The following is a 19,380-nucleotide window of genomic DNA, read 5'->3' as shown; positions in this document are numbered from 1 at the left end:
AAAGAACTGAACCTTGGGGGACACCGGCATTAGTGGAGAAGTTAGAAGACAGAGAGCCATCTACCATCACCCTCAGTGAGCGATCAGAGAGAAAACTGGATAACCAATTACTAAAAACAGTTGGCAAACCATAAGATGGAAGCTTGTTTAGAAGACCTTTATGCCAAACACGATCAAAAGCCTTTGAGATGTCAAGAGCAACTACTTGTGTTTCACCAAACCTTTCCATTGAATTAGTCCATAAATGAGTAACATAAGCCAGAATATCTCCAGTGGATCGACACTGATGGAATCCATACTGGTGATCGTTGATCAGACGGAAGGTTTCAAGGTAGTTTAAAAGTTGGCGGTTAATTGATTTCTCCATTACTTTAGAAAGAGTAGAAGTAATTGCAATGGGACAATAATTGGATGGGAGGGATTTGTCACCCTTTTTAGGAACTGGCTGGATATGAGCAAATTTCCAAGCAGAAGGAAAAACACCTTTGGAATAAGAAAGTGAAAAAAGGCGGCAAAGAATAGGAGTAAGTTCAGGAGCACAGGTTTTGAGAACAAGTGGAGAAATACCATCAGGACCTGGAGCTTTCTTAGCATCAAGATTCATTAAAATCCTTCTGATATCCTTTTGACGGAAGACCACAGGAGGCATTGAATGGAGCATGTTGGGAATGGTGGGAGGTGTTTTATCAAGATCATTAATACATGAGCTGGAAGAAAAATGGGATGCTAGCAGGTCAGCTTTATCCTTGGCTGAAGTGACAACAGAACCATCTGGTTTGGACAGAGGTGGGAGCAAAGATGGGCAAAAGTTGCAGCCAATAGCTTTGGCAAGAGACCAGAATGCTCGGCTACCATTAGGGCAAGAAGCAAGTTTTCTACCTCTTAGCCTGTTCAAACTCTAGTTTGGACTGATTAATAACTGCTTTACAACTGTTGCGAGCTTTGGTGTAGGCAGAAAATGAAACTGAAGAATTAGAAACAAGCCAATTACGATATGCAACATTCTTCTCTTGGACAGCCTTAGCACATTTATTGGAAAACCAAGGTTTAGATAAAGGACGAGATTTTAAAGTGGAGTGTGAGATAAGGGATTCTATTCCTGCAAGAATAATTTCACTGACACGATCTGAGCAAACGTTTACATCAGAAGTTTTGAAACAGTATTCCGACCAAGGAAAAGAAGAAAAGAAGTCTCGCAGGTCATCCCATTTTGCATTCTTGTAATGCCAAACAACACGTGGTTGGGAATAGCCATAATGGTTCCATTGGAGAAGAGACAATCACCAAGTTGTGGACCTCTCACTTCGACCGTGTACTTAGAAGGGTTGTTTGTGAGAAAAAAGTCAAGCGTATTGGCTATATGATTAGGATTGTCTGGTATTCTTGTAGGTAAGTGAACAATCTGTGCTAGGTCATTAGTAATTGCAAAAGCCTCAGCATCTCGATCTTCTGGGTCGGTGTGACTAGAAAATGGAAGCCAGCTGCTGTTGTGAACATTAAAATCACCAAGGAAAATTACTTCACTGTTAGGAAAGTTGGACTGGAGAAAGTCAAGTTGCAAAGAGAGGAAGTCAAAGAGCTCCAAGTGATTAGTGGAGTTGGGAGAATGGTAGAGACAACAGATGAATTTTACACAATGAGGTAGAGAGATTTTAAGCCAGAGAAGATCAAAGAGAGGAGATTCCAAATTGCCAAGTCTCTGACAGGGAATATCAGAACGGACATATGCACAAGTACCACCTTTGAGGCGAAAGGAATCATACAGCGAATAAGTTGGGCATCTGAGATGAGCAGTAGATGAATCAACCGATAACTGAGATTCTGTCAGAAAAAGTACATGGGGTTTGGCAGACTGCAAGTGGAAATGGACATCGTTGAGATTAGAATTGAGACCACGTATATTTGTGAAATGAATTAGGAAGTCCTTGGGAGGTTTAGATCTCTTTGCAGATAAGCTTGCTCTATTAGTTTGACAATTCATGGTGTATTCAATAATAAGAAAAAGTAGGTGGGACATGCTGTATGAAGTAATGAAATTTTTGGATATGGCGTACATGTGGTAAGAATATACCCAGATCCTTGACATAACGTGGCCTTGACAATGCTCCCCGTATACACACTACTCGAACTCCCTCCAGTCACTATCTGGCAGAGTAGAGGTAGCAAGATTATACACTAGCTGATCCAGAAGCTTCCTAGAGAGTTACCAATAGGTTCAGTCTGGTGTACTAACTAGCAGCCGGCCTGCGAACACCGTTTTACAGCTGTACCCTCGAAATGTAAGGAATATTGGATCTCGCCACGACAATCATCATAACCTCAAAAGTCATCAATCATACTGCATGATGGAAGAGATAGGGAAGGGTTGACCGGAACTTAGCTCTAGAGACTAAACATGGGTTCCACCACTTCAAGCCTCCAATAAGCAAAGTGGTGGTATTTCACCAGTTGATGAGAGTCATCTACCACCTAGTACTGCCTGGTAACATAGAGGGGCGGCATTCCTCCATGTGGTGTGGGCGCCACACCTTGACCCCTGCTTACGTTGGTTCACACCTGGGTGGTCACCCACCATACTTGTGCATAGAGGTTATATCACCTGCATCAGTTTATTAAAATTGCATCAGTTTATTAGAATATCGTCTGGCCTGACAACAACAGTAATGAAAACATTGTACAGTTAACTTTTATCTGGTTCCCATGGTATGTCAGTTAATCAAAAATTCCAAACATATATGAGAGTTGCACTTGGGGTTCAATATATAACTATATTAAATCAATTCATATGTCAATTCAGAAAAATAATTATCAAAGAAATGATTAACTGGCCAATTTCAAATTATAGTAATTTAAAAATTAAGTAAAAATTCATAAACACTAAATATTGATTTATCAAATTTTACTTAATTTCAAAATTCCTTCAAAATGTTTTAGTAAACCATTCACACAGAACAGTGTCCAAGTTTGTTGAATGAGGTTCAACATGAGCAGTTCTTATGGGAACTCTTTTAGAACCTTACAAAAAAAAAACAATTTTATTAGATATGCATTGGGGAAGATTACTTAGTCTGTTGCAGTAAAGGGCAAGCTAAAAGGCCAAAAAAAAAAAAAAATTTTTTAAATTAAAAATAAAAATATTCAATGGAATGGGTGTCAGTGTGAATTTTTTATTCCTTTAATACAATTATGAACTTCAATCTTCATCATTTATTTTTTTAGAATTGAAGAATGTGGGCATAGAAAAATCAGATAAGGAGCCATTCACAAATTGAACACATTGAACATCCTAACACAAATAATAACAGCTTTTTATCCTCCCACATTATTATATGATGAAATAAGAAGAATAACTCTTTATTGCATACAAAACACACATGCTGTACACAATACCCTTCACGGCTACAAGCCAATATTTAAAGTCACATTGTTTTTCACAAAAAATCTTGTTAGGCTTGTAATGAAATCTTTGCAATGAAATTTAGCATGCTGCAAAAACCCACAGCTGGTGGGTTTTTGTCAAAGAATAAAGCCACCACAGCTAGTGGTTTTATTCTTTGACTTTTGGCCTATCACATAATTTGCTTATCGGATTCTCTCTCTCTCTCTCTCTCTCTCTCTCTCTCTCTCTCTCTCTCTCTCTCTCTCTCTCTCTCTCTCTCTCTCTCTCTCATTAAGGCTTTGCATAAGTTATTTCCAGTCAAAATGAAACCTATCATTTTTCCTGAATTGAGTAATTTTGTGGACTGTCATGCTGTTACATTGGGGACATAAGTATCTGATTATTCATTGCTAATGATGCAAAAACAAAGTGCAAAAAAAAAAAAATCAAGTTAGCTGGCTGAGTAATTTTGATCATTTTGGCCATTCAAAATCAAAACTATTTTTATTGGATTTCATTGCTAATCATTTGGTGCTCAGTGAAAAAGATGATGTTCACGGAGACTAAGGATGTGTTGTTAGGTGGCTTCCTGAGAACCAATAATGGAATCTTGGTGGACTTACATTTGCAAAGTTTCTTTGCTGTTTTGTCCAGTGTAAGGATTGAGTGAAATCACCCACATTGATGAATGATACATGAAAGACCATTGCAAATTGACCTATCTGCTGAAACTACAGGACTGCTGTAGTCAGTCTTTGACATGATCTGATACCATAATGGAACCATGAAAATGAACTCCAATGTCCTAGGTTTTCCACTGTGATGCGACTACTCTTCATCCGCTGATCCAGCAACAAGATCATGAATCACACTTTAAACTTCATTGATCCCACCACAGTTGTTAACATTCAGGCTGCAAAAACAAGTGGAGAACTTTGAAATTAAAACTTCTGAAGCATGATGGCAGTTGATTCACAGAATCAATTGATTCTGGAATTTTTTAAAGGAGGTCAGAAAGCAGTATCCCTTGAAATCCCCAAATTATCCACTGGTCCTTTTCAGGACCTACAGTTAGTGATGAAGGGTATATCACTTATACCAGTCCTCATTTCATGTTAGGGATCTTTCAAAGTGATTATCAAAAATTCCACAAAATGCAGTATACTTTGTAATCTCCACATTACATACCAGCCCTTTTCAGGCTGATATGTATAAACTAACAATGTATGGTGACGGGTTTATTAGTAGTATACAACTAACAGGAATGAATTAATGCCCTTTAACTAGGCGCATTATGGCCTTTGCTGTCCTTGCGCCGTAAAGCCCCCAAAACAACAACAACAACAGCCCTTTAACTAATGAATCTTGTTCATTGATATATAACATTAATAATTAACAATTTCATAATGTTATATAACAAGTAGCATATATGTAGGTTAGTGCAAATGCATCATTTTAACATAGCTATCTACCAAAGTAGTTAAATTAATTAATTAAATTGGCATCGTTTTGGTTATATCTCATATTGTGACTGCCTTCACAGCGAGTTGTCATGGTATTGTACTACCTCAAATAAATAACACTTCACCAGTGGAGAAGACTATTGTTATTTATTCTCAGTGGATATCACCACCTAGACAGCACCATTTCAAAGCTTGTTGGCTTCTCTTCGGTGGGTGGGCAGGTACCCTGGTGCTGCAATAGTGACAACCCAGTTATGAAGTATAACTTCGTAAGTTATACTTCGTACGAAGTATGAAGTATACCCAGTTAAGAAGTAACTTCTATAACAAGTAACTTTTAAAACGTAACATTAATTTAGAATTGTATTATTTATAATTTTAGAGTTGTGAGCCTCCTACATTATGTGCAGTTTTAAAATTATATTATGATTATATAACATAATTTTTAAATTGTAAATTTTATGTATACAAGTCTTTGAATGCTTGTAGTCCACTGTTATTTATGTTTGTTATATTAATTTTGATGTGAGTTCCTCTGCCCACATGCCATCCAGAGCAGGTCACTCTTCTTTGTCAATGTAATTTCTCTAATTAGTGACTAACAAAATGATATTTATTTGTTATTCTTTGATTGCATTATGGCACATCAAGTATCTGGAGTGATCACCAGGTGTTGTCTGCTATTTTCAGTGCTATTATCTTGAATGTTGACCTGCTATACTGTATATATTGTAACCAAATATTGCTGTCCACACAAAGTGTGCCAATTTTTTCATTTGTATAAAAAATTTTTAATGCATCTATTTGAAAGGATTGTTGTGAGTACACAATGATGTAGAAACACCCCAGTGCACACACGTTTTAAAAATAATTTAAAATATTTTAAGTAAAGGAAGTAGGGTTATATTTCAATGCAGGTGAATTTGATAAGAAACACCATGTTATGTCTTGGGGAAGCTTTTTTTTCTTCAGTGATAGCAACAGGCTTGTGATCACTTCAGAAATTAGATCATTATCAATGAGTTGACCAAAAATGACCAATACCATTTTTAATTGAATAACATTGCTAAAATGCAAATTGATTATTCATCAAGATTCACTAGGGGGGGGGAATAATTCCAAGACCTGAAATTAGTATTTCATTAAGACCCACTAAGAGGGCTCAATAACATCTGAAACAGCTGCAAAGTATTCTTAGTGAACCTCATAAGACAGCTAATTCAACATCTAGTTCAACTCTATGTTGCTAATTGAGCAGCACAGAGCCTTACATTAATAGCGTTTTCATAATTTAAATTATTTAAGATAATGTCATTACAAAATGCATGAGGCTAGTTATAATTAAATTTTTTATTGCTTTTGTAGCTTATACACAGTTAAAATAATACAGGACACTATTGTAAAAAAAATAAGATATCTGTAATTTAAAAATATTGTGAAAATAATTTCTTTTGATACACTTTGTCCAGAATGTTGTTGTACAACATCCAGCAGTAGTCTGCCAACATATGTTCATTCCAAAAACAATTAGCAATTTTCCATTAACTTAATGTCTTGATTGAATCATTCCAGTTTGACTCACTATGCCAAAGTCTTTGAGAAAGAAATCTAAATGTGAATGCAAGAAATAAAGTTTCAGCAACATATGATATTCTATTTATTTGTATGCATTGAGCAGTTTCAGAACTACATCTTTGTGTGCAGAATTATAGCCTAAGTTGCTGATGCACCAACAAATCTAATAACAACAACAATTGTGTGCAGAAGACCTGTGGTTACCCAAAATGTTTCTATCAAGCCATTTGAAAGCCTGCCATGCTTTTAGGTCTAATACATTGAGCCATTTTTCAAAGCTTTCATTCTGAAAAGGCTCCCTTTGAGGCCCTGCAAAGATTTCTCCTCTCACTTTTATGGTCCTGATCTTTCAAAATTTCTCACTTGAGTAACAAAATTTTTTCTAATTCATCTTACCCACTACTTTCACAAAACTCTTTGTTAGGCTAAGTTTAATGTGGTTAGAAAGAAAATCATCATTGGATTCACTAATGGAACATACTGCACACCAATTATTCCTGGCTGATATGTGTCTGTGGAACAGCTGTTCCATAGACACAGAAAACAAGAATATTTTCTGAACTCTCCTTGCATGCCCATTAATATACCAATGCCTTTGAAGTCACCACAGATATTCCATTTATGAATGCTGTATTGAATTGCTTCAAGTAGTGCTTTCATGCTATAGTATTGACTCCTTAACTGAATTGAGTTGGCAATGGGGATGGATAGCTTTAAGTTTACATTATGCAAGAGAACAGCTTTCAAACTTTGCTGTGAGGAGTTGATGAAGAGGCACTATTCAAATGTAATATGTACTTCTGATAATTTATTCCTAAAAAATGCTATTTATATCATGGCAGTAACAGAGAAAACCATTTACTGTAAAGAATGTCACCAAAGCATTTTTTTTTAACAGTGAGACATTTTAATTTTCTTAACCAGGTGTTTCTGCTTTGGTCTCGAGATGAGGTTTGGCATTATTTGGAGTGGGTTTGCGCTCTGAGGATGTCATTCAACTCATCTTGGAGAGACAGCTCCAGTTCCAATATCTCTTTTGTTGTGTATATACTAAGGATCAGCTGAAGCTCTCAGGTTTCTGCCGATTGCACCTTCATCACGTTCCATTTCATCTTCTAAAGCAGTGGTTCTCAACCTTTTTTGCCCCATGCCCTTTTCACCATATGTCAGAATGTCATTCCCCCTTTCCAAGATTGTCTGACTCAAAAGGCTCCAAAATCTGTGCTCCAAAAAGTGAAATATTTATCTTTATTTTAAATTTAATATGTGACATCCAATAAAGTGTGATGGCCTGTAGATTATGTACAATCTGTAGAATTGTAGTTTGTAGAAAGATCAATATTCCAAAATTTGAATCTGTCAATCTGTGGTCCCAATTCCCTCCCTGAAACTCTAAAATTCCAACCCCCCCCCCCCCCCCGGTTGAGAACCCTTCTTCTAAAGAATCTAGTCCACATTGTGGGGGTACTGGGATTAGCATATTGTCATTGTGTGAGAGATTGGTTTCATTGCTCGGTCATTTTTTAGATAAACAGTATTGTGCATATTCTTCCCTGAGAATCGAGTTACATTTACCATCGTGGTCTTTTTGTTCCCCCCATGTCATAGGTATGGCAAATGGCATCAGTTTTTCTTTTTGTTCATGTACTCCATTCAAATAAGCAGTGCAAATAACATGTGGTACCCACGACACCTTGGTCAGCTAGAGAACAGCCAAAGTATAATTGGTAAATTTTTCAAACATCCATTGTGACTGTATGCTGTTATGTTTTAGTTAGGTAAGCAGCTGCAGAAATTCATAGCAGAATTTCTTGGGGTGATTTTTACACATTAAAGGCATGACAATGAATGTGTGTCAGTAATTCGGTGGATTTACCTGAAACAATATATAATAAAATAATTAAATTATGAAATATCAATGATATAGATATATTCAGACTCTTAGATAAATGAATGTATAAAGAATAATAATAAACAATAACTATATTGTGTGGGTTGGCTGAATAGATATGTAGTTGGTATAAGCATTCTCATCATGTACATGTAATTGGTCTCATCACAAAAACTAGGCATGCTAACTAGAGGAAAAGTGAAAACAGATTTAGAATCAGCATCAAAAAATCTAATTCACTTTTCCTTTTTTTGTTTGTATGATTTGATAATAAACACTTTGGTCCATAATCTATATATGTCTAGCTGCCTTAGAAGATGCTTCCGAAGCATTTATTATCAAATTATTTCAACACCTGTAGAAATATAAATCCATTTTCATCTACTTGTTTGCTGCAGTGGGCCAGCACAGCCCTGTACTAGTTTAATATTTGTGTAATTTTCATTAAGTGTTCAGCTGGAAGTTTTTTTTCCATACACTTCTTGGTGGCTCATTTATGAGGATAAATGACTGAGGCTACCTGATATCTTAGGAAGGTCCAGTAAGAGCTGAAACAGCTTTAATAGTAGTGCATTGAGTTTTTAATGAATAACTGATTTTCTTTTTTGGTGATATTATTCAGTTAAAAATGATAGCAGTAATTTTAGATTGACTCATGATAATGATGTCATTTTGAAAGTGAGCAAAAGTCCAAGCCTGTCATTTTCACTGGAGGGAATAAAACTTCTACTAGGTAACAAAAGAGAAATATATAATATAGAGGTTTATTGTTCACATATCTTTCATTACATTTTCAGTCGGAAGTTTTTCTTTCACACACTGCTTCACTGCTTACACTGACTCAGTACATTTATTCACCATTTTGACATGGACTTGCTAATTGAAGCCACTTACTATCTGATGAGGATTCAGTAAAAACTAAAACAGTGTAATGACAGTGCCTTGACTTTTTAATGAATAAAAAATTTGTACACTTCTTGATGATATTATTCATTTAAAAGTAATATTAGTAATTTTAAATTACTAAATTACTCTCTGAAATGAGTACAAACCCAAACTTGTTGCTCTTTGCTAAGGGAACAAATCTTTCCCAGACAGCACTATAGAAATATATAACACAGTGAATCATTAATTAGCAAATTAAAATATGTTTGCAAATCAAAAAAATATTCGTAGTTTTTTTTAATTTTTTTATTATGATGTTAAAATAAAGAATTACATTACAAAGTTCACGGTTTCAAACTACAGTATTTCTTACTTATTCTGTGGCATACAAGATTTTTTAGGTGCCTGCACATAAATTTTTTTTTACATGCATACTAAAGAGCTCAACAAGGGTTGGTTATTTAAATTTTATCTAGAATGAAATAAAAGTTAGCTATATGAGAAATCTGGATAATGAAAGGCTAGATAAAGAAGAGGTTACTGTAAATACAGAATACAAAACAAAATACAGTAAATAAATTTCCTCTGCCTCAACTTTGCAGCGATGGTGTTGGATCTGTGAGGTTCCTTTTGAAATAAGCAACTGTGCTAATTGTTAGTTGAAGATAAATATCCTTGACTTTCTGTACCTTGCTAAATATTAAAGTTTCACTTGGCATGGCTTTTGCATTTTTTTTTTTTATTGTTTTTACTGAGTTATAGCATGAGAAAACCTGTCAGGTTCTGTGCTACTATGTTTGTTCTACTTTTACTCTAGTATCACTAAGTTTCACTAGTGTGGGAACGTGATAGGTTCCCACTAACATAGAAAGCATGGAATTGTGGCTGTTTCTAGTTTATGTTATTTATAGAACTCTCTCACATGATTTAGCAACATATATATATATCTGTGCATGAAAAAGCAATGGTTAAATTTTTTTCATAGAGTCTAAAAATATCTTAAGGTATATTTGAATAATTCATTTGAAAGATTATAATTTTTGAATAATAATGATTGTGTTATCATTCAAACATAGAAAGCATTACTCACTTTGGATAGAGAATTAGCAATGTGTGTAATATTCAAATTTTCCACATTTCATGGTGCACCAAATTTTAAATAAATTTTTAAAAAAGTTGAAAATTAATTTGAAGTGAATAATAGTGTCATATATATAGGGTGTCTCAAAAATACACGGCATAATTTCAGGAACGAGTTCCTCATATGTAGACAATAAAAATATTTTATATCAACATAGTTCCGGAAATGCTTGGTTTCCGAGTTTTGAAGGTCTATGAAGACGATGCCAAATTCCTGGCATGTTTCGTATTGTCTCACAACCTGCTACAATTTAATTGCAGAGAGTTTCCACAGTTTCCACATCAGCTACCGGAGTCAAATACGCTAATGACTTTAAATGTCCCACAAGAAGAAATCTAGTGGGTTTATCAGGTGAACATGGAGGCCAGCCAGTTGGTCCACCTCTACCTATCCACTGACCAGGAAACCTTCGATTCAGGTAATTGTGGGCTAGGTGGCTGAAATGTGCGGGAGCACCATCGTGCATGAAGTGTGCTTGTTGATGAATGATCAGTGGCATGTCGTCCAAGAAATCAGGCATGTTGTTTTCCAGAAAGTTTCTGTACACCTGCCCTATGAGTTTGTTTAGAAGTACACAGGGCCCAAATAACTTATCACCAAAAACACCCGCCCAGATGTTGAGGCTGAACCGTTGTTGGTGATGTGATGGAAGAATTGCATGTGGGTTTTCCTCAGCTCATACATGTTGATTGTGAAAGTTTTGGATTCCCTCTCGCGTGAACTGTGCTTCATCTGTGAATATCACTAAGGCAGGAAAGTGAGTTGTACCACACTGCTGCAAGAATCACTGGCAGAACATTACTCACGTAGGGTAATCTGCTGGTGACAAGACCTGTACCCATTGCAGATGGTAAGGATACAGTTGGTGTCCTTGCAACACTCTCTAAATATTCAAACATTGAACAGCCAGTTGCATTGCTATTCTGTGTGTGCTGATTCCAGCAGTGGCATGCACAACATCCAAAATCTCCTCCTCTACTTCATGAGTTGTAGATCTTGGTTGTCCTCTGTTGGCAGCACGAGGTGTAAAGGTCCCATTTTCACGAAGGCGGCGATGGATACCTTCAAATGTTTTCCTGTCTGGACATCTTCGTTCTGGGAACCTTTTGTGGTACAAATGACAAGCCTCTAGAGCATTGCCGTCTGCCAAACTGTACATAAAGTACATATTCGCTTGCTCCTGATTTGAGTACATGGTCAGAATGGAAAACCACCAGATTCTGTCAGTACCTTGTGATGAAGGAAATCACCTGTGGGAGATAAGACATTCTGGTTAATAACTCAGGAACCAAGCATTTCCCGAACTATGTTTATATAAGATATTTTTATTGTCTACATATGAGGAACTCATTCCTGAAGTTATGCCGTGTATTTTTGAGACACCCTGTATATATTTATATATATTTTTTTTTCCAACTGTTTATGCACATAGTAAGCATAAATATATGTGCATAAGCACATTTTAAATTTCATATGAATAAGGGATTTTTAAACTGGAAAATTTAAGAACCCAGCAGTTTCAACTTTAATTTTTAATCTATCTGTGTTTTTTTTTTAATTTTCAAAGAAATTAATATTCCTTTTATTTTAATATAAGATGTAAAAAACACAGCATTAACATTTCCATTAAAGTGATGATCAAATAAATTTTCTATTTGTGTTAAAATTGGAGAAGTGTAGCCATAAAAATTCGGATTTATCATTTCATGTACCATTTACACCAATAGTAACCAGTGATAATCAGTGTGCTGCTCACATAGCATTTTTAACACAAAGCTTCATGATTTTCACATAGTTTTTTTTTCTTTTGTACACCAGTACATTTTATACATAAATGGATTGATTTCTGAAATTTTTTATTATTATTATTATTATTATTATTATTGTAGAACTGCTTCATGTAGAACAAACTTCCAATTCACTGTTAATAGCAGAAGTTGTTTAGGATAGAAATATTTTCATTATAGCAAAATTTTATTTAAAATTCTTACTGTAATGAGATTTTTTAAAAAAAAAAAAAAATCCATTTATAATTGTGTGGTTTAGGTCAAGTGTTTACAATTTCATTGTGACTTTTTTTTTTGCAGTCGATTTACTAGCACAATAGTTGACAATTGGGCCTGCATTTTCTGTGATAATGTATGGGCTTGATTTTGATATAATGTGCAAATTTCCATCCTGCATTACCCCAGAACCACAACCAGCCGGTCCAGTTTTATTGTATCTACATTTTCCCCTCAATAAATCACAGAAGGGAAATGTAACTGTGTATTGAAGTACTTAACTGATGAAATATTCATGTCTTTTATTTTGCAGTCTACTGGTGCAGTGTTAAGGGTTTCCAGACGGCTACAGATAAATGTTCATTTGAAGAAATATCTTAAAATTGAGTAGGTAACAGTTTTATTTACTTTTTTATTTCCCTTCATTTTTATCTTTAACTTTATGATGTTTTTAAATTTTTTATAATTATATTGAAGTTTTCAGATTACTCTGATCATAAATCTTCAGCTAGTATTTGTGTACCGGTATGCTTATTTTTTGAATTTTAATTCTTGTATATAAGCCTTCCAGACAACTGCTACTTTTCTTCTTCTTTTTTTTTTTTTTTTTTGTGTATCATCTTAAATTTTTCTTCATTAATTTATCATTATTTTGCTGCTGAACGGAGTAATGTATGCTCCAATATGTTCAAAACAGTGCACCATTAAAACTTTATATATTTACATAATCATACATATTTTAGCAAAACAATTATCGGAAAATATATTTTTATTTTAAATATTTTGTTGAACAACTTACACATGTTTTTAACATGTGTAAGTTGATGAAACACACCGGTAGAAAAAGCAAAGTGTTTCTTTCTCTCACTTACTCATTTATTTGGTTTTCTCACTGAAACTAACAAGTCAAATGTGGGCACATTGGTTTATGTCACTACTCAGGATATGCTACTTCAAGAAGATCTAGATAAAATAAGTGGATGGGCTGAAAAATGGCAACTGAGATAAATGCAGTGATAAATGCAGTGTAGTGCATTTGGGTAGCAGTAATCCCGGAATAGCATACCATATGGGTGGTAGTGGAATGTGAAAAAGATCTGGGAGTAACTTTGCAATCCAACATGAAATATTCTGAGCAGTGTAAGAAATTTGCTAGAGAAGCACAACCCATGGGGGTTCTGTCAGTGATATAGGTGCCTCCGTAGCCAGGTGGACAGGAGCAGCAATGTGTAGCACACGCTTCTTGATTAGACCGGGGTTCGAGCCCGTACCCACCAAATACGGAGGATGCGGAAAGGTCAGAGAATGACCACTGCATATCCCTGGAGCAGTATGGCCCTAGTTGCTAATGCTCCTAAAAACCAAATAACAAACAACATTGATATATAGGAACCCTGCCAATAGGGATAATGAGGTGATTATCCCAATGTATAAGACAATAGTTAGGCCACATCTGGAATACTGCATACAGGGTTGGAAACTTCATTTTAGAAACGACATGATCTTTTAGAAAGAGTGCAGAGAAAAGCAACAAAATTAGTTAGGATGCAAAAGGACATCCTTGCTAATGGCATTGTTACTGTTTCTTGGATGACATGTGTATAAAGGGATGTAAATTTAAATTGAAAAAGGTTATTGTAGGAATATATGTGCAGAAATTTGCATTCAACCAAAGAGTGATGTTGGAATAAAATTCCACTGTGATGTGAAATGGGTAGTTGGAATAAATTTAAAGGTTTGGACAACTGAAGTGGATTTTTCTTTTTTTTCCTTTTGGCTGATACTATACAATTTTTGCTCCCTTGCATCATGTTGCAAAACTAATCCTAAGCCAGTGTCTTACTAATTTTTTTTCAGAATTATTTCCACTTATTAAATATATTTGAAGAGAAATTACCATTACCATGTGAAATTATTTATATATTTCAGTTTATTAAAATATACAGTCTTTTCATTAATCATGGTGTGCAAGTGTGTTTTTCAGATATCCCCCCCACCCAATATCAGTCTGCAGATTAAGGTTATCAGGTATCCCTGGAAGTGACTATCTCTTCCTGGAAATAATTGTGTCCAGAAATCCTTAGTTGTTAGAATGTGTCCCTGGAAGACTGACTCCCAAGAACTGTAAATCAGCATCAAATCCTTTCAGAGGTCTAGAGAAGCCCAAAATGAAGATACATAAAAAACAAAATAGGGCACAGAACAAAGTTGGCACAATTTGAATGAATTTTCTATATAACAAATGTTTTTAACGTTTTTTTATGCACAAAATATACTAATTATAGAGGAAAAATCTATTTGAGGGCTATTGACTCAAAGCCCAGGCCAAATAACCCTTGTAATAATAATGATGATGATGATGGGATGAGGAGCATGATCATCCAGTGGTTATGACATTGAACTACCAGCCTGATGGACTGGGTTATTGTTGTTATGTGGTTTTTAGAAGCATTAGCAACTAAGGCCATATTGCTCCGGGGATATGCGGTGGTCATTACCTGACCTTTCCACATCCTCCATATTTGGTGGTCACGGGCTCGAACCCCAGTCTAATCAAGAAGTATGTGCTATGCACTACTGCTCCTGCCCACCTGGCTACAGAGGCGCCGATGATGATGGACTGGGGTTCAAGCCCTGGCTTGCTGGGAGCGAATGCATATCCACCTTGCCGGAAGACTGGCATGATGGATACACATAGTAATAAATAATAATAATATAAAAAGAAAAAAAAAATTGTAAAAGTTGCTTCAGCAGACCCACCTCCCTGAAAGTCAAAGCAATGGCTGAGGCAGATAGTGGCTCCACCTGGTCTCACTCTGAAAAACTAACACCACCACCATGCAAGCTGAAGCTAAACAGATCCACCTCCCTAGATGGATGATGATGTCAAAGTGAAGTAATGAACATACTGCATTGAGCGTGGCATAGGATAAATTTACTTATGTTCAGACCTTAGGCAGAGGGGGGGGTCCAAGCAGGAGGTCAATTATAAAAGTCTGAAACAGTTTCTGACTTTGCGAACACAAGGCAAGACCATCCAGCCCAATCAAAATAAATATGTTCATCGTGCAAAAGTACCACAAAGTAACCAAGCTAGAGACCAGTATGACAATGTACATGATGAGACTATGTACCAAGTGGTTCAAATGATTCAAAACTGTTCAGATCAGCAAATAGCATTCCACAGAAGGACCATTGTCACTAAGAACCTGATATCTCCTGTAAATTTGGAAAAAATCAAGCAGGATGTGAGTGACCCACTACAAAGAATATGGAGAACATGGAACCAGGTGAGGAAGAGCAAGAAGAAATAAAACCCAGAGCAGTTAAAGTGGAAACAAACAGATGGGGTCATTATATCCAGAATAGAAAATGAGTGGAAGAAGGTTCTTTGTGGAATGGATCCCACAAAGAACTACACTATACCAAAGCAGAGACCAAATAGAATCCTGTGACAAATCACAGACCACCCCAATCAGCAAATAATACCACATTACCTCAACAACAACAGTGCAACAGTGGAAGCCATCCACACAGCCATATACTTTGTTGCCGTAACAGTCACTAGGATTAAGGGAAGAGAGATGAGAGACCAGAAAAAATTAAAAAAATAAGGACCACCTGCTTCAGAAAGAAGGCTTCAACAGAAGATAGAAGAATTAAGAGTCAAGATAGGCCAATTGGCCCAACATCAGTGAGGTAATAGGAGTAAGAAGTTGATATTGGAAAAATAAAGATCATCCTCAAGAGAGACAATGTCCGCAACACACGAGACCAAAAATCAGAAAATGGAAGAATACTTAGACACACTAAATCAGAACCTCCTCACACTCAGCAAGAGACTATGCCAATACAAAGAGAGCTCCCAGAGGAAAATAAACAACAGAGTTTTCGATGAAAATCAACAAGCCTTTTACAGGAGTATCAGACAAGACAGGAAAGATGGCAAAGGGCCATACTAGCAGAAGGTGATCAAAGAGTTCTGGGGCAGCATGTGGAGCAGAAAAGTAAGATATAACAGATGAGCCCCCTGGATAAAACTAGAATGGAAGAAAGCCTGTACAGGAAGAATGTACAGGAGATGACAGAATGGGAGATTTGGGAAAAAGAAGTACAGCAGTTGATCAGGAAGTCCCACAACTGGCAAACTCCAGGCATAGATAACATCTACAACTGCTGGTACAAGAAACTTACTTGAACACACAAACACATAGCAGAGCAGTTCACTCAGAAACAATCCAAGAGTTTCTTACTCAAGGAATCTCATACTTGAAAGGTAAAGACCAAGATACAAGAAATATGATGAAATAAATGCTGATCACCTCTCTCCCAATGATGTACAAGATCCTGATTAGCTACATAAATAAGAAATTATCAGACCACTTGGGGAACCAGAACATCATGGCCGAACAGCAGAAAGGATGCAGGTGGATGAGTGAAGGATGCAAGAAGCAATTAACCATTGATTCCACAGTTATAAAGCAGGCCTATAAGAAGCACACCGCAACCCATACACAGCCTATACTGATTACCTTAAGGCCTTCGAATCCATGCCTCAGAGATTCTGAAGATCTACAAAGTTAATCTGACAGTGACAAACTTCCTAGAAGCAACCATGATGAAATGGAGTACCACCATTAAGGTTGAGAACATCACAACCAGACCAATCACTATCAGGAGAGAAATCTTTCAGGGAGATGCCCTGAGCTCACGTGGTTCTGTCTAGCATTCAATCCACTAACTACAATGCTCAACAACAGCAAGTATGGATATATCCTCACAGAAAGGAGGAAAACCCTGTACACCCTCTTGTACCTGATGTACATGGATGACATCAAGTTCTGTGTGGCAACCATGAAGCAACTCCAGCAGCTACTCCAGATCACCAATGAACAATGAATTCAGCAATGATATCAGGATGGAATTTGAAACACACAAATGCAACACTCATGGATTGCATTAGGGGAAATAAGTCAGCTGAAACTAGCAGCTGCAGACTGCTAAATACTCCTTCAGAATCATAGATTGGACTAACATCAAGCCAAATGTTATCATGAGAAATGCAACGACAATGATAACCAACAGCTGCCAACACCACAACCTGAATTTGGTTGTGGAGAGATGGACCATAGCGTGGAAAGGAGGAGGAAGGGAATTGATAGACCTCGTCAAGCAACAGAAGAAAGCAATAGCAAACCATAATGATTACTTCCGGAAATACACTGTGCCACTCTACTAGACCGTAGATAAGTGGCATACTCCACTCAGCCTAAGCAAGGATTCTCCTCCCACTCAGAAAACAAAAAAGCTAGAAAGACAGGCAAAGGAGACACTCCATGGCAGACACTACAATAACCTCCATCAAGATCACCTAGATAAAATTGCTTGCAATACGTGGCTCACGAGCAGGACACTCTTCCCTGAGACTGAAAGATTGATGCTCACCATCCAAGACCAGGTAATCATCACCAGGAACTATAAAAAATACATCGCCAAAGAGCCTGGAGTGACAGTCGACACATGTTGTTAATGTCACCTGGCCATAGAAATGATCTGGCAGATCACCACAGGATGCAGGGTTGTCACTCAAGCGGAGTACACTTGTAGACATAAACAGGTAGCCAGGATATTACATCAGAAGCTAGCGAAGAAATACCAGTTGATCAAAGGAAGTGTACCATATTACAAGTACAAACTCCAGGCTGTACCAGAGACCCCAACCTACAAGCTGTACTGGGCCCATGCTATAATAACAGACAGAACAATCCCACATAACAGACTGCACATAACCCTTACATACAAGAATTAAAAAAGGGGCACCTCCGTAGCCAGGTGGGCAGAAGCAACAATGCGTAGCACACACACTTCTTGATTAGACTGGGGTTCGAGCCCGTGACCACCAAATACGGAGGATGCGGAAAGGTCAGCGAATGACCACCACATATCATGCACAGTATAATACTCTACCCATTGTATTATACTGTGCATGACAAGTCAAAAAATTATTCTCCCTTTCTTAGGGATTACTACTAATCAAACCAGTTGTTGAAGAGCAGCAGTGAACATGTTGGTAAGATCTAACCATTAGTCAATACTTTGCTGTACAGGTATACATAAATCTGACTCCATATTTTTGTGCATTTTTTATATATTTTCATATAACTAAAATGTGCAATATATGATCATGTATCTTAGCATTAGCATTAGCATTAGTAGAGGCATATGATGCAAGAAAGCAAGCTTATTCAGCATCAGCCAAAAAAAAAAAAAAAAAAACCCATTCCCATTTCACCCCTCCGTTCGTTCGAAATACCTGTCCAGTTGAGCCTTAAATTTGTTTAGGCTATCAACTTCAACAACAAGTGATGGAAGTCGGTTCCACCAACCAACCACCCGCTGGCCAAAGGCAAATTTCCGCACATCATTCCGACATCCGTCCTTCCTCAATTTGAATTTATGCCCTCTGAGGTGATTATTCTGAGCAAGATGAAGAATCCCATTGGCATTGAGCATGCTCAAACCATTCAAAGCCTTATACACCTCTATCAGATCACCTCGCCGGTGCCTAGTCTCCAGACTCTGTAATTTGCAAAACTTAAGCCTTTCTTCGTAAGAGCAACCCTTTGTTCCATTCACTAATCTTGTTGCCCTTCTCTGTACCCGTTCCAGCAGCTCTACATCCTTCTTGAAATGAGGCCTCCAGACCTGTATACAGTACTCAAGATGTGGCCTAACCATTGCCTTATACAAGGGAATAATCACCTCCTTATCCCTGCTAGAAAAATTCCTGTATATCATTGACAAGACACCATGAGCTACTCTTGCAGCTCGTCTGCACTGCTCAGAGAACTTCATATCTGCCTGCACAATTACCCCCAGGTCCTTTTCATTCTCCACCACTGTCAGTGTAGTACCGCAGAGTTGATACGTTGCTCTGGGGTTACTGTTTCCCATATGTAGTACTTTACATTTGTCAATGTTAAACTTCATTTGCCACCTCTCAGCCCATCTGTTCAACCTTTCCAGATCCTGTTGCAGCAGCA

At 36.9% G+C, this 19,380-nt stretch overlaps 1 protein-coding gene across 1 annotated transcript in view; it reads left to right on the top strand.

Moving 5' to 3' along the window:
* Window positions 1–19,380, top strand: part of LOC150081998 (lysosome membrane protein 2-like) — a 283,555-nt gene that overhangs the window by 203,205 nt on the left and 60,970 nt on the right. Inside the window, exon 10 of the mRNA XM_090379893.1 lies at window positions 12,651–12,724. Within this exon, the coding sequence (XP_090236019.1) occupies window positions 12,651–12,724 (74 nt within the window). The remainder of the gene's footprint in view (window positions 1–12,650; window positions 12,725–19,380) is intronic.

The sequence above is a fragment of the Mastigoproctus giganteus genome, chromosome 8, assembly GCF_048544385.1.
Source record: "Mastigoproctus giganteus isolate SK-2022 chromosome 8, ASM4854438v1, whole genome shotgun sequence".
Lineage (NCBI taxonomy): Eukaryota > Metazoa > Arthropoda > Arachnida > Uropygi > Thelyphonidae > Mastigoproctus > Mastigoproctus giganteus.
Note: the sequence above shows the minus strand (reverse complement) of the source record. Positions and strands in the feature narration are given on the sequence as shown.